Raw genomic sequence first — 16,349 nt, 5'->3', positions numbered from 1 at the left:
CTCTCTTTGTCTAGAACTGAACCCCGAAGAAAGGAGAGTACATTGCACAGGACAAAGAGCCAGACCAATTATTGTCTTTGTATAGTTTTAATAAAGCTTTATTTCTTATTATATAGTTGCGTGTGTCAATTTTTTCACTTGATAAAGATGCTACTTTCTGGACAACGGTTCATTCATATTTGGTGAGAATGCAAAAATGGCCCGAAACCGATGTGTTATATTTGTGAGACTTCATGGTAATATTCTAAGTTGACTGAGGAATAATACCCCCATTTGGGTTTGCCATCTGTCCTCCATTCAAGTAGAACATGTATTCAGAGAAGCATTTGTGGTGGTTGCCCCACAATAATGACAGCATCTTTCCCCCAAAGAAATGTAGAAGTATCTTTTGAGCGATGCTGTAAGAATTTATACATCTTTTGATGGCTCTGATAGTCTAGGGATATTTTTCCTCACTTGTAAAAATAATTAACCATCAGAAGGTATTTAATGCCTAGAATCTTTTGCCAAGGATGTGACGGGTTAGAAACAGAAAACAGAGATAGGTCTGAAAAAACAACCATGCTTGTCATAGCTATACTGTAATGGTTTGTGCGTTTCGCTAGCTTAGAGTGGGCTGGTCAATGTCAAAGGCATGGATAAGATGCATAATCAATTTGATCAAGCTGTATGTGCCATGGAATCAGAAAAACATTGAGGATAATTTACATGACAATAGCATGGCAAGTATATGCCTATGCTTGCTCACCCTCTAGTCCTGATCGTAAGCAAGAATTAATAGTCCTATTGTATTGAAAATGGTTGCTGATCTGGGAGAGGAATTTAATCCCCCCACCTTTGAAAATTCTCTAGACAAGTTATAGCAACAGTTAAATCGAATTTCCTGATCCACCAAATTCTGGTCCATTGGACATATATTTGCTATTCTTCTGAGGACCCCTGTCTTCAGGAAAGAAATTCAGGAAAGTTGTTAAAAATCCTTTGGATTTTTGTATGCCCAAACTCCCACAGTACAAATTTTAACCTTATGAAAATTCTGAAAACATAATATATTTAGGCAACTGTGCATGTTTTAATAAGAAATCCCTCTTATAAAAATCTAATCTAAATATCTAGATATAAAAAAATATCTGGGAATCAAGGACAAAAAAACCCCCAAACAAGAATAAAGGCATCATTCCCATACAGAACAGAAAATGAATATAATTAAAGTAATTAATGTACCTGTTTGAGTAGTAGACTCTTAGGTTTGAGAATATATGCAGGATTCCTTTCATACTGGAATGATTTGAGAGAGAGCAGACTGGTCTCTTGCCTAGATGTTAATAGTATCCCCTTTTGTTTCTCTTCATTTTGAGAGCAATAGAAATGGAAATAAGTGAACATGAACCTCTTAGGAGAGGTTGACCAGACTGCGGTTTTGCCAAATTGAGGTGTACCATCTCCTCCATTTTTCAATATAGCCAGCCAGTGCTTTTTTTGTAAAAGAAAAAGGTGCCGGAACTCACACATGTCATACAACCTGCCTTGCCTAACCTACAAGGTTCCATCCAAAAAAGGTGCCAGAACTCCGTTCTATGAGAAAAAAAGCCCTGTAGCCAGCAAATCAAAGCATTAGCAAGTAGCTGAGTTCACTTTGGTGTCCCTGTAGTTAAATACTAAAGACACTGAAGAAGCTACAATGTGCAAAGACCTTATAACTGTGTTTATGGAGGGAAAAGAAAATATAGACTCAGCTCTCTTATCTTCCCAACATGGGACCACCATACCAGATACTTTTGGGGACCTATTGAGATGTCAGTATATGGAGTTGGTCTCCCTTTAGTCAGATAGGGATTAGATGAGCAGCATGAGGGGTGAGGCCAATTCTGCTATTGTACCTACAGTGGCTTTTTTGGTGCTCTTGATTGATGAGGGCAAACCAACATAAAGTCCTTCCTCCAAATGTCATTCATCTTCCCTTTACAATGTCTTGCCAAAAGCAGATTTGGGAACAACTGAAAATATGTATTTGTTACATTTACAAATTCCATCATGAATGCCCTTATGATACTTACCAACATTGCACCGAAACAAGTCTTATACCTTAGTTTGAATGTTTGCCCTAGGAAACCTAGGTAGCTGTTTAGAGCTATTTTATTTAGCTGTATTGAACTAGTACTTTTTAAAAAATCTATTGTGATTTTAACACTCAAGAAGCGCTATCTTCAAAATTAGTTTTCTTGCTAGGATGTAAGATTCTCTCTCCTCAAGTGAGATGCTGAGGAAATACGCAGTTGCACCTTTGCTTTTATTTTTGGCAGCACAAACAGAAAGCTGTCAATGTGATGCATAAATGTTTAATGATCTGATCACTGAGTTCCACCGAGTTCCCGAAAGATATCCGAGATATGTTTTTCATCTGTATACTCAGAAGTGTGAAAATCAAAATTATAAGAAAACAGCCATACCCTTCTTCCAACAGCAGAAAAGGTGCCTTGGATGACCTATTTCCTCTTTGGCTACAAGTGTCCCAAATAAATCTTAGAAAACTGATGGACCCCCTGGAACAAAACATGAGACATAAGATGAAAAAGAAAAGGGGAAAAAAAGATTTGTATGTTGTTGGGTGGAAACTACTGTTTTGATTCCATCAATTTACCATATCTGATGTTTTAATTGCTTAAGGGTTATCAAGCTAATGTCAACTCTTAGCAACCACATAGACTCTCCCAGATTATTCCCAATCCAACTCTTCAGATCTGCCAACTGTGCCCCATCACCATAGTACCCAAATACATTCAACATGTTGGTCATTCTCTTTTATGTTCCACCTATCCCAACATTATGGACTTTTCAAGAGAGCTGGCTCTTTACATGTCTCACATAATACAATAATTTGAGCCTGATCATATGTGCCTTGAGTGAGAACTCTGGATTAATTTGTTCTATCATCCATTTATTTGTTTAATTGGATATCCAGTTTTCAAGTCATCTACAATACCACTGTTCAAAAGTTTCAATGCTTTTTCTATGGTGCTTCTGATTTACAGTATACCACAGTGTATTTACCTATGTATTCTTGCAATCAGCTGTGATTTAATAACATGTCCTCAGTGGTATGTGACTGACAAATAAGTACAATTGTTGCTGTTTCAGTCCCCAGCAGGACAAATTCTATCATTTCTCTGGAACAGCAGGCAATTCAGTAATGTTAAAATTGCTATTTGTGCTACTCTGTATTGTAGTAGATTTTTGAGAAAGTCTAGCAGAATAACAAGATTGTACTTTGAAGTCTACAGGGTTCGGGAGCATGGACGATTAGTGTAATTATTTAAAACAGATTTCCCCAATCTTTTTGGCTTTGCGGACCGGCAAGGAGAGAAGGGATGGTTTCTTGCAAGTGTGAGCAGCAGGCAAGTGCGCACATGTGCGTGTTAAGCTCATTTCCATGAGTGGCAAGCATGTCAGCTGCTTGTGCAATTGGAGCACGTGCACATGCTCGCCCACTATTTGCCGAAGTGGAGATGCATGTGTGTGCTTGACTGCCACTTCTGTGGTCTGGTTCTGAACAGCACAAGGCCCTGAGATGGGGCGTGGCCCGGGAGTTGGGGACCCCCAATTCAATAGCTAGTAACAGCAGCTACCTGATCTGGGTTCATCTTGAAAAACAAAGCAGGCTCATGCTACTTAGCTAGGAGACCACAAACCACGTCTTAGGAAGACAAAAACTCTTGGAGTCAAATTTTTTAGTCCAAAAGGAATCTTTACTATGACATGCTTGGTTGTAGGAAATGAGACAGGGCTTAATGGTTCCACGATGTAAATCCTTATAAAGAGTTCCCGGTTTAACCCCCCTTAATCCCCATTTGGTCAGTCCCCCCATCCTTCCTCTCGTATCATCCATCTCGTGGGAAAAAGGAAGTTAGGACCCTTTTGTTTATTGCTGTCTACCGTGACAAAAGCCAGATGCTAGCCCCCCCTTTTGTTTCCCCAGTTCAAAAGGCTTCTCCTTTCCTTTGAAATGCCTATTGCCGGTTCAATACACATCTATCCTCTTCTCTTCGGGAGATGGCAGAATCCATGGGATATGTTTGAAATATTCCATTTATGAATATGATATAAATGGATTCTGACAGTCTAGCAGAATAACAAGATTGTACTTTGAAGTCTACAGGGTTCGGGAGCATGGACGATTAGTGTAATTATTTAAAATAGATTTCCCCAATCTTTTTGGCTTTGCGGACCGGCAAGGAGAGAAGGGATGGTTTCTTGCAAGTGTGAGCAGCAGGCAAGTGCGCACATGTGCGTGTTAAGCTCATTTCCATGAGTGGCAAGCATGTCAGCTGCTTGTGCAATTGGAGCACGTGCACATGCTCGCCCACTATTTGCCGAAGTGGAGATGCATGTGTGTGCTTGACTGCCACTTCTGTGGTCTGGTTCTGAACAGCACAAGGCCCTGAGATGGGGCGTGGCCCGGGAGTTGGGGACCCCCAATTCAATAGCTAGTAACAGCAGCTACCTGATCTGGGTTCATCTTGAAAAACAAAGCAGGCTCATGCTACTTAGCTAGGAGACCACAAACCACGTCTTAGGAAGACAAAAACTCTTGGAGTCAAATTTTTTAGTCCAAAAGGAATCTTTACTATGACATGCTTGGTTGTAGGAAATGAGACAGGGCTTAATGGTTCCACGATGTAAATCCTTATAAAGAGTTCCCGGTTTAACCCCCCTTAATCCCCATTTGGTCAGTCCCCCCATCCTTCCTCTCGTATCATCCATCTCGTGGGAAAAAGGAAGTTAGGACCCTTTTGTTTATTGCTGTCTACCGTGACAAAAGCCAGATGCTAGCCCCCCCTTTTGTTTCCCCAGTTCAAAAGGCTTCTCCTTTCCTTTGAAATGCCTATTGCCGGTTCAATACACATCTATCCTCTTCTCTTCGGGAGATGGCAGAATCCATGGGATATGTTTGAAATATTCCATTTATGAATATGATATAAATGGATTCTGACAGTCTAGCAGAATAACAAGATTGTACTTTGAAGTCTACAGGGTTCGGGAGCATGGACGATTAGTGTAATTATTTAAAATAGATTTCCCCAATCTTTTTGGCTTTGCGGACCGGCAAGGAGAGAAGGGATGGTTTCTTGCAAGTGTGAGCAGCAGGCAAGTGCGCACATGTGCGTGTTAAGCTCATTTCCATGAGTGGCAAGCATGTCAGCTGCTTGTGCAATTGGAGCACGTGCACATGCTCGCCCACTATTTGCCGAAGTGGAGATGCATGTGTGTGCTTGACTGCCACTTCTGTGGTCTGGTTCTGAACAGCACAAGGCCCTGAGATGGGACGTGGCCCAGGAGTTGGGGACCCCCAATTCAATAGCTAGTAACAGCAGCTACCTGATCTGGGTTCATCTTGAAAAACAAAGCAGGCTCATGCTACTTAGCTAGGAGACCACAACAAAATCTGAGGCGAGAAAGGGATCTAAAAAATAATGAAAGAAGGAAAGGACCAAACACTTCTCTATGTTTACAACTAAGATCATATGGGTATGTCCATGTAGTTTTCAAATGTTGAATTCAACAAGGGAGATTTCACTTTTGAATTTTCCTACAAGACCTTCAAATCTAACTATTGAATAATTATTCTCTGTAAGTATTCAAATGTTCCACATTTATCAGTGTAACAACTACAAAAGATTCATGATACTTCCAGCACAGTGGGCGCTACAAAGGCTTTTTACTGTCTTGGTGAACTTTTACAGAGAAATCCCAAACAACACAACCAAAAAATTGTTAATCATTAATAGAATCAGATTCCATCTATATTTTATTTTATTTATTTATTTTATTTTAATTCCATTTATATCCCGCCCTTCTCTGAAGACTCAGGGCGGCTTACAAGCTTAGCAGTAGCCTTCATTCTATGTATATGCCTGCTTATTAGGGCTTTCACACACACACACCCAGCGGCATTATTACAAAGTCAGCTTATTGCCCCCAACAATCTGGGTCCTCATTTTACCTACCTCGGAAGGATGGAAGGCTGAGTCAACCTTGAGCCTGGTGGGACTCGAACCTGCACTAATTGCAGGCAGTTGGTGTTACTTAAGGAGGCATTAGCTCACTGCTCCACCAAGGCTTTTAGGTAAGATTTAATTGACATCAGGAAACTAAATTTGCTGAAAAGTAGAACTGCTTCATATTTGAACAAGAATCACAAAAGACCTTTTGCTGTTACAATCTTTATTGAAACCTCATCAGAGGAATCTTAAAAGGACGCAGACCCAAAAGCTGCTTTAAATAACATTTTCAAAATACTTCAAAGAATCCCCATAATCCATTTGTTTTACAGCAGCTTTGTAGAAAAGCTTGTAAAGATCCATCAACTTCCGAAGTTCCCTTAAAACAACGGAGCTCCTTGACGCTCTTGTGCCCATAAGGTTTAATTTTTGCTTGGTTAGAGAAAATTCATATGTTGGCCAGCAACGTTCAAGTAATACTATGCCTTCACCATCTCGGTGAAGGATTTTATTTATGCTTCACTTTGTTTTGTTTTATTTATCACAGAACTTCAGAGAAGAATTGCTGGTCCAGCCAGTCTGCTGCACCATGCAAGCCATGAAATTGGAAGAAAGGAGGTTTTAGACAATAACTTTTTCAATCACATTATCTGTATCATGATCATCTTCTGTCTGAACAGTTACTGCAGCTGACTGCCCACACATATGCTGATGGTCTTTCCAATCCTGAAAATGAGCACACAAAAAAAGAGACAGGCTGTGAATTGGAAGCAATTATTGACTGAAGTAAAAGTACAGCAACATACAACAGGGGCAGGGAATGCTACTGTTACATAACGGTATGTGGGAATGACCTTGGGAGACAGGGCAGTATGATGCAGCCAAGGGAACAGGCAGCCAGCAGCAGGAATGATGTGGGTGGGGCAAGAGGCTCAGAAAAAAACCTCCCTAGTTTTTGGGGAGCTCTGGGGGGGGGGAAAGAGAAGTATTTTCAGATTTGCAATATTCTGTTTTAATGTAACCTTTCAATATAGTAGAATTAGCTCAGAAATGCCTCATGTTGAAATGGGTGGCAAATAAATTTAATAAATAAATAAATAAAATTGGGTGAAGTGGCCGCCCTTGGAGCATCTCGGCTGTTTCTATTATGGACCTCCTGACAGTTGTAAGCGTTGGGCATCATTTTACTTGGTATGTATGCTTTATATGTTACCCTTTTAAGTTTATGTCTTTGAATTAATACTAAAACTTAAAATTGCTCATTGTCTCTGGATCCAAAAGAACCAGTTGCTTGGGCATCTAATCACCGCTCTGGCACTAAATAGATCCATGTTTCTAAAAGTGTTTTGCTTTCATACCAAAAGGTGAAAACCAAAAAGAATAAAAACAAGAGAAACCTCTTCATTCATCATATTTTTTAGAAGGAAAATAGTCATTTTTTCTTGATTTAGTCTAGGGATACAAGGTCTGGTCTACAAACCCAAACAACCACTACATGGGATCAAAAATTGGGGTTGTCTTTAACTCTTTGCTACAGAGCTGGATTTTCGCATCTCTAACCTAGTACTCCTACAGTAATATAATCATTGTTGGTTGCTCAAAAGTACTAGATCATACATGGGCACTTGCTTCTTCAGCTCTGCAGGACAACTGTATTCATAAGAGGTGTGATACCTTCCGTTGACAGAACGTTGAGCAGTAATTGACTTTATGGCAACCGGTGCATTCATTCATTGCCTCCCGGCCACAGTTTACACAGGATTGCTGTGAGATTGTAGGCAAAGAATACAAGTCAAATGGAAGTAAAAGGAGGTTGCACATGAAGTATAAAAAAAAGTAGTCATACATAATTTCTGCCACCCATGAACCGGTAGAATTCTCTTAATACAGAAACTGGGCACTGTTCATAAAAGAAGTTCTCTAACTTCTTTTAAGAACCAAAGACAGCCCATATTTATACTGATGAAGTAAAAACAAATCATGTCTTTATCAGACTCTGGAAAGCATCTATTTGTCTCTGACTAAAATAGTTGCAGCAAACTGAGAAGATAGATCCCTCACACATTTGCAATTACCGTACTAGGAATCTTTGAGTGCTACTAATCTACTTTGTAAAAATATTCTTTTCAATTGTAATTTTATTAAAAATTGCAATTACAATGATAAATACAAAAATAAAAAATGAAAGAAAAATAAAAATTGAAGGTGCAGAAAAGAAAAATAGAAAAAAATAAGAATATAGTAAGAAAAAAAGAAATACATAATGAAATTACTTCCCCCTTCCTCACAACAAGTATAAACAATTTTAGTAACATCATCTTTGCTTAAAATACAACAAATAATCTCTTCTGCCCATTGCCCATTTCTTCTTTATAAACAAATCCTTAAAGTGTCATCTGCTTTTAGCAAAGCCATCTTCAGTTTGCCTTTTCTTCCCTGGAAGTCCCAAGAATTGAGATGCACAGTGCAAAGTTCTTACCACTATACCATAAAAAAGACCATTCTTATCCAAATGGACAGGAGAAAATTTAAAAAGGTCATAATTCTATATAATAATAAACATGCAGCAGGAAAAAAAATATGATGCTGCAATTGAACATGAATATTAGTACTTCTTGACTTGCACTGGGGCAGGAGCAAGAATCTTCAAAAGAGTAGGCAACTTGGCATTTCTCAGTAGTTTTATTGTTAAAACATGCTAGCAGGAAATGTATCAAAGTCTAATGATTCTGAATTGTTAATAACAGAATATGGAATGGTGGGTAGGGAATGAAATATGGAACAGCATAGAGATTAAGGAGCTGGCCTCAAGATAAGCCAGACCTTTTTAAGTTTAATACCATCAGCTCTTATATTCAGACCACAGATTTTAATGTGATAGGAAACCTCGGGCATTTGGAAAAATATCATTTTGTTTTGTATTTCTAACCTGTTTGCTCAAACAACTCATTCCAAACAGAAGAGGAGGACGAGGAAGATGGATTTACAGCTCAATTAGCTTTCAACTCATATCGTTACTTAGGCATGATTGGTGTCTCTGTACAAGGTGAATACAGGAAGGAATTGTGAATAAATTGCCCTGCTGCAAAAGCATTAGCGAGGCCATATGTAATGCAGAAATATGTACGTGGTCTCAGGCTCAACTGATTCACAGTAATTAACACCTAATTTGTTTGCACCTTCTGCCAATAAATTCTCTGCAAACTGAAGTACAATGAATGTCACAGATTTTTCTCATTTCAACCGCTGTATGCAAAGCCGAGTCTCAGGGATGCAACCCAATGAGAACTTGTTGTGACACTCATAAAGAGCTCGGTAAATGAACAAAGACAAAAGCCTAGTAAAAAGGGAGAAGCAAAATAGCTGTGAAGCAGGAGACCTGAATAACTCTTCCTCCAAGGAATTTACTTGAATACTTGGGGGGAAAAAACCATTCTGGTTTTTCTCCATGCAGCTGCTAGTAGCCAAGTTTCAAGGAAGATTATGTAAACATGGTTGCTCATCCATTTGGATGGGCAGACATAACTGGGGGGCAGGGAGGGGGGGTAGTCCTGTAAATAAGCTGGCCCCATGATGTGGAGAGCTTTTTTTTATTGAAAAGTTTTAACATACAGTTTATCTTTAACAGTCCCCCCTCCCCCTCCCCTCTCCCTCCCTCCCTACCCCTCCCCCCCCTCCCCCCCCCCCCGACTTCCCAGAGCTAAATACAAGGTATAGGAAAAAAACCAATCATAAACAACCATATACTAACAACCATAAACTCTAAAATCTATCACTCTCTAGCTTATATAGGATAATACAAACCTTAATAATATTAAATATATATAGAGAAAAAGAAAAAGAAAAAAAGAAAGAAAAAGAGAAGGAAGACTTATTCAAATGCTACATGAAACTTCTTAACCCTATATTTGTTCTGGATATACTCAATCCATTTTCTCCATTCCATAATATAACGTTCTTGCGAGTGATCTTTCAAATAAGCCGAAATCTTTGCCATCTCTGCCAGGTCGGAAACCTTTAAAGTCCATTCTTCTATGGTCGGCAGTTCCTCTTTCTTCCAATACTGACCAATTAAAAGTCTTGCTGCCGTAATTAAATTCAACATCAACTTAGTGTCCACAACCGTAGCATCTGTAATTATTCCCAACAAGAAAAGTTGCGGACAAAACTTTATCCTTTGCTTGAAAATCTTCTGCATATTCCACCAAATTTTTATCCAGAAGGCCTTAACCTTTTTACAAGTCCACCATACATGAAAATATGTTGCATCTTCATCACCACACCTCCAACATTTTGGTTGATAATTCGGATACATACTTGCAAGCTTTTTAGGATCTAAATGCCATCTATAAAACATTTTATAAAAGTTCTCTCTTAGATTTTGAGCTTGTGTAAATTTTACGTTCCTCACCCATATCTTTTCCCACGTGTCCATTGTAATAACTTCTTGAATATTTTGGGCCCATTTTATCATACAATCCTTAACAAGTTCTGTTTCTGAGTCAATCTCTATCAATGCAAGATATATCCGTTTAATATGTGCTGGTCCCTGATTTCTAATTTGCTTTATCAGATTTTCATCAGTCATTGTAAAACCAATTTTCTGATCTTCTTTCCACCTGGCCCGTAGCTGAATATATTGAAACCAAGTTTGAACAATCTCCTCATCTCGCAAGAAGCTATATGGTTTCAAACTCCAGACGTTTCTTTCCAAGCTTAAAATCTCTTTATACGTAGTCACATCGTGTTTAAAACCCACATTTATATTTTCTATTGCGTGTTTTGGAATTGCCCACAATGGTATCTTACAGTCTAACTTATGTCTGTACTTCTTCCAAACTCTCAGCAGTGCCTGTCTTAAAATATGCACTCTAAACACATTATCTACCTTCTTATCATACAACAAATATGCATGCCAACCAAACAACAAGTCGTGGCCCTCAAGATTTAATAATCTCTCTTGTGTCAAATTAATCCAATCACTTATACCTACTAACGCAGCAGCTTCATAATATAATTTAAGATTAGGCATTTTAAGACCACCTCTTTCACGAGTATTCTGCATAATCTTAAGTTTGACTCGTGGCCTTCTCCCTGCCCAAACAAATTTATTGATACCTCTCTGCCATTCCTCCAAATTAGAATCTTTCTTAAGAACCGGTATCATTTGAAATAAAAATAAGAATTTAGGCAGGACATTCATTTTTACTGCTGCGATTCGCCCCAACAAAGACAATTGCAATTTTTCCCAACTCTCCATTTCTTTTTGGATTTTTCCCCATAATTTCTCATAATTATTTTTATATAATTTTGTATTAGAGGGCGACAAAAGCACCCCAAAATATTTGACCCTTTTAACAATCTCAAATCCAGTTAACCCTTCTAAAAGGGCCTTTTGCGATGCTGTCATGTTTTTGGCCAAGATTTTAGTTTTTTGTACATTAACTTTAAATCCAGAAACCTTCCCATATTGCATTATTATCTCCATCAGGTCCACAACAGAGCTCTCCGGCTGGGTCACTGTAACAACCAGATCGTCTGCGAACGCTCTCAATCTATAATCCTGATCTCTAATCTGTATACCCTTAATTCTTTCCGAATTTCGTATTTTTACCAATAATATCTCCAATGTTAACACAAATAACAAAGGCGATAACGGGCACCCTTGCCTTGTACCCTTCTCAATATTACATATTTCTGACAAACTATTGTTAACTATTATTCGAACTGTTTGTTTTTGATATAATGCCCTAATTGGTTGCAAAAATTTATCCCCAAAATTCATTTTATCTAAAACTTTCATCAAAAATTGCCAATTCAATTGATCAAAAGCTTTTTCAGCATCTAAAAAAATTAGCGCCGCAGGGATCTGGTTGTTCCTTTCCAAAAATTCCAACACATCAACTATATGCCTCACGTTATTTTTCATTTGCCTACCACTAATAAACCCAGTTTGAACTTCTTGGTCAGCAACCACTACTTTAGTATCATAGGCAGCTTGAATAACTTCATCTCTGATTTCTCTCTTTGCAAAATAAACCACCACATCTCTAGGTAACTTCCTCTGTGTAGCAATCCATGAATTTACACGAAAAACTTTATCCATACATCCCTTTATTTCAGATGCTGGCTGACCCAATACTGCTTCCAGGGCTTCAGAAATCAGCTGCTTTAGGTCTTCTTTAATATTTTCTTTTAAGCCTCTGATTCTAACAGCATACTGCATCTGGTGAAACTGAACAAGACTCAACTCTCTGTCCATTTTGTCTCTTAAATCTTCATTCTCCAATACCTTTACTTCTAGTACAGCATTTTTTTGAGTCAAATCTTCCACTTTTTCTTCCAAACCTTGCACACATTCAGCCACACTTTCCACTGTAGACAAAATGTCTACCCTCATCGCGCTAAATTTCTCTTCCATCCTCTCTTCTATTCTCTCCTCCATTTTTTCCAATTTCTCCTCCACCTTTGCCAATTTATCACCCAGTGTTTCTAAAATTACCTGGGCATCAAGAGCATCTTGTAAATCCTTCGATGTCAATGCAGCAGGAGGAAGCAAGGCTTGCAACGATGTCTGTTGCACCGGAGAAGTTCCAGCACTCTGAAGAGTTTTTGAGGGAGGTTTAGCCGCCATCTTTTACTTTCACTTGTGACGCACTTTCACTTTAAGTTTAAAAAGTCCATTAAGCTCGAGAGTAAGAATAAAAATCCTCTTCACCTTTTCCTCTTGTACCGCTCTGCCTGCTCCTTTTATTCCAGAGTCTTTCCTTCTGGCAGGGGTGGTCGCAAACGCCTGGCTCTGCTCCAAAAATTCCGGAGCAGAGACGCTGAACAGCTGGGAGCGACCCAGGCTACGGGGGAGTTCGATCCTTCAGCCGTCCAAGCTTTAAACTCAGGCAGCCCCGGAGAACTCTACCCCTACCTGGGGCCTCACCCCCTCCTCTTCTCCCGAGGAGGGGGCTTCAAATTCACCCGAACAGCTGATCGGCGCTGTTTCGGGTGAAAACAACACAGCTGAGCCGCGGGCAGCCCGAAAAGGCTGTCTCCGGCGCCGCACCGCCACCGGAAGTCCTGGAGAGCTTTTTTTTTTAATCCCATTTATATCCCGCCCTTCTCCGAAGACTCAGGGCGGCTTACAATTTAAAGCACAAATCAATGTGCTTAGCAATAGCCTTATATATATGCCTGCTTATTAGGGCTTTCGCCCCCTCCAAGCGCCATTTTTACAAAGTCAGCTTATTGCCCCCAACAATCTGGGTCCTCATTTTACCTACCTCGGAAGGATGGAAGGCTGAGTCAGCCTTGAGCCTGGTGGGACTTGAACCTGCACTAATTGCAGGAAGCTGGTGTTACTAAAGGAGGCATTAGCCCACTGCTCCACCAAGGCTCTTTATAGGTAGCCACCAGCACAATGTATCAAACTCAGAAGCACACTGGTGACCACTGCAGCTCATGGAGCAAAGAAGTAAAATGTACAGATTTAAAGGCACCCATAACAGTCTGTACTGCTACATTTTGTACCAACTGCAATCTACTCCCACTAAACTATTGGGGGTATCACCTTCTCTTATTCGTAAAGGCAATTTAGGGCACTGCCTACCCCCAGGTTCCCCCCCCCAGGGAAAGGCCCCAAAGCACCAGATAGTTAAAAAAAAAGATCATTCTCTACCAATTCACTAGACACTATGAAAAAACAACCCATACATTCCCATCTACCATCTATTAATGTAACGGCCACAAGGGCAGATTAGAAGCACACAATAATGGATGCCATGTTGGCCTTTTCCAAGACTTGGGGCTAAAGGAAGGTGACAAAATGGATGCCAACCCCTTACGGGAGCTAAGTCGCTGTCTCAGGAACCAGGCCAACCTAGACACAGCAGCCTTAGCCTGCTGAAGCTCACACCACCTTTAGACTGCTGCCACTGAAAAACCGCCATTTAGCATCAAAAAAGAACATGGAAATAGCTTGTTAGTCATTACGATACCATTCAGATTCAGTCTTCGGGCTTACCTTAATAATAATTTCAGTTTTTCCATCAACATCTTCTGTATGCTGGAACAACTGGTTCTGATACTGCAAAAATTGAAAAACATCATAAATTACTTTTTACAAGTACCTCATGCTGTTCTTGGAAGTATAGTTACAAGAAACAGGTTCCTATCGGAAATATGGCTGTGTGGAGTGCTTGTATCATAAACATGATTGAGGACTTATTTAAGTGATATTAAGGAGTGCACACCTTTAAAGACACATCAAATTTTATATTCCATGTACTAAATTATACACTATCGTTTATCTTTCAAATAGGAAAGAAATGTTTAGGTTTGAGATAAAAGAAAGAACTGCATATATTTCAGTTACTTCACAATATTCCAGGGGGTGCAAAAACTTGGGTTTTCAAAATTATAGTGAATGTGCATAATTCGTTGCCGTTATTTCAAACTTTTGTAAAGGGTGCGAGAAGCATTCTAGGGGTGCGGGGTATAGAAAAGATTGGGAGTCGCTGCGGTGAAGGATAGTTCAAACTATTAGTAGATTCTGACAAAGCTCTCTGTACTAAAAGCAAATTGACGCTATAGAAAATAAGAAATTTTCAGCCCCCATATTTAGTTCTGACCCTAGCATACCTAACGTTCCAATTTCATTTATTTCTGAGGAATATTTCTTAAATTTTATTAAATAATTGTCAGATTAACTTCTTCCTCAAACGTCTAAACAAAAAAAAGCAACCAAGCGAAGCAACTAACTGAGCTATGAAGCAGTGAGCTTAACAAGTGACAAAATATGCTCTTAGGACTGCCCTGGAGGAGGAAATAATGTCTAGCCAAGGAAGACCACAGAATCACCCGGCCTCAATCAGAAAAAAAGTAACGTGAGCATCTCTCGTACTGAGAGACAGCTGAGGAAGAACAGCTGTTTAAAATCCATGCCTCCTCCCCCCTCCTGGGTCCCAGAAAGCACAGACAGAGAAGGCTCCAGGAATTAAGGCAGAGAGAGCGCCTGAGGACAAGAGTGGGCAGACACAGGGCTCCCCAGGTGAATCATCTAAAAGCACTGGGAGAGAGATACCCGGTTTGATGGATAAATAAGCAGGCTCACTTTCGTTCCCAGCACTGCTTGTAACTGAACTCGTGGCTCGTGCCTTGCCTCACCACACCGAGAATTCTTAACTCTGCAACTGAATTCTGGATGGTCCTGGACTTTTTGCCACTTGATTGCTTCGCTGCTCATTGTTTGGAGAATCTACAGCGGTAAAGGCCTTTCCTTCTCCGCTTCTCTCCTGTCTCAAGTCTAGATCCGACACTGCCCAGCCTATAGAATTCATATAACTATGCTGCTATAAACAAAATAGACGCGATTTAATACTTTGAATATTATAAAAACTATACATATATGTTCTAATTTGAATTTCGGTTGCAATCCCAATGCTGTTGGGAGCTCAGGTGGCGCAGTGGTTAGAAGGCAGTATTGTAGGCTAATTCTGCCCACAACCAGGAGTTCAGTCCTGATGGGGCTCAAGGTTGACTCAGCCTTCCATCCTTCCAAGGTGAGTAAAATGAAGACCCAGATTGTTGGGGGCAACATGCTGACCTTGTAAACCACTCGGGAGAGTGCTGTAAAGCATTATTGAGTGGCAAACAAGTCAAAGTGCTATGTATAAAGCTTCCAGTATTTAGGATCATGGCATATGAAGAGATTTTCTTCCTGCAAATTTCTCTCAGTACCCTAAAAGACCTACTCTGAATATTCTCCAATGGTGTGGTAAATAGGCCTTCAGTAGTGCAGTAAGCCTGGAAGCTTCTCCACTGTCTTCCAAGTGACAGAGACACATTTATTCTTCCGGAATTTTTTAGTAATGTGTAATTTTATACCCTACTGTGATATTTTAATTTCCTTACTACTGCTTTGATTTCTTATTTTATATTCTACCTTATTGATTTTATTTGGATCTTTTATGTAAAAGCTTATTTTACATAAAATACAGTATGTTTTAGGTGGGTGTCATGTATGTGTCTCACTTTGAGAGCGGGCAACTAAATTTCATTTTTGATGTGCGCCATTGTGCCCACAGTAAAAAAAAAGGACAATAAAGATTATCTTATCTTATTTACCATAAATCATTTTGATGATGTTTAATTGGCAAATGGTATATAAATACTTCAAATAAATAACCAGTACTTGGACAAAGATTCACACCTGGTTAGAAAAAATGTAAGAAAGCATGTAGATTTTAAGCCAGAAATTTTTATGTTAGGGATAATTTCAGGAAAGTATGAGAAAGAAAATGTATATTTAATGGTACATGTATTAACAGCAGCAAGAATTTTTTTGTGGGTTGTTTTTTT

General features: G+C 39.4%; 1 protein-coding gene across 1 annotated transcript in view; it reads right to left on the bottom strand.

Annotated features, from left to right (window-relative positions):
- Positions 1 to 6,205: 6,205 nt before the first annotated feature.
- The window catches only part of DEAF1 (DEAF1 transcription factor), a 43,263-nt gene continuing 33,119 nt past the window's right edge, over positions 6,206 to 16,349 (bottom strand). The window contains exons 11-13 of the mRNA XM_083350771.1: positions 14,014 to 14,076; positions 7,674 to 7,763; positions 6,206 to 6,725 (exon numbers count right to left, since the gene is read on the bottom strand). Of these exons, the coding sequence (XP_083206897.1) occupies positions 6,621 to 6,725; positions 7,674 to 7,763; positions 14,014 to 14,076 (258 nt within the window). The 3' untranslated portion in view covers positions 6,206 to 6,620. The remainder of the gene's footprint in view (positions 6,726 to 7,673; positions 7,764 to 14,013; positions 14,077 to 16,349) is intronic.

Source organism: Vipera ursinii, assembly GCF_947247035.1.
Source record: "Vipera ursinii genome assembly, chromosome: 1".
NCBI lineage: Eukaryota > Metazoa > Chordata > Lepidosauria > Squamata > Viperidae > Vipera > Vipera ursinii.
The sequence above is the reverse complement of the archived record's forward strand: the minus strand, read 5'-3'. Positions and strand labels throughout refer to the sequence as shown.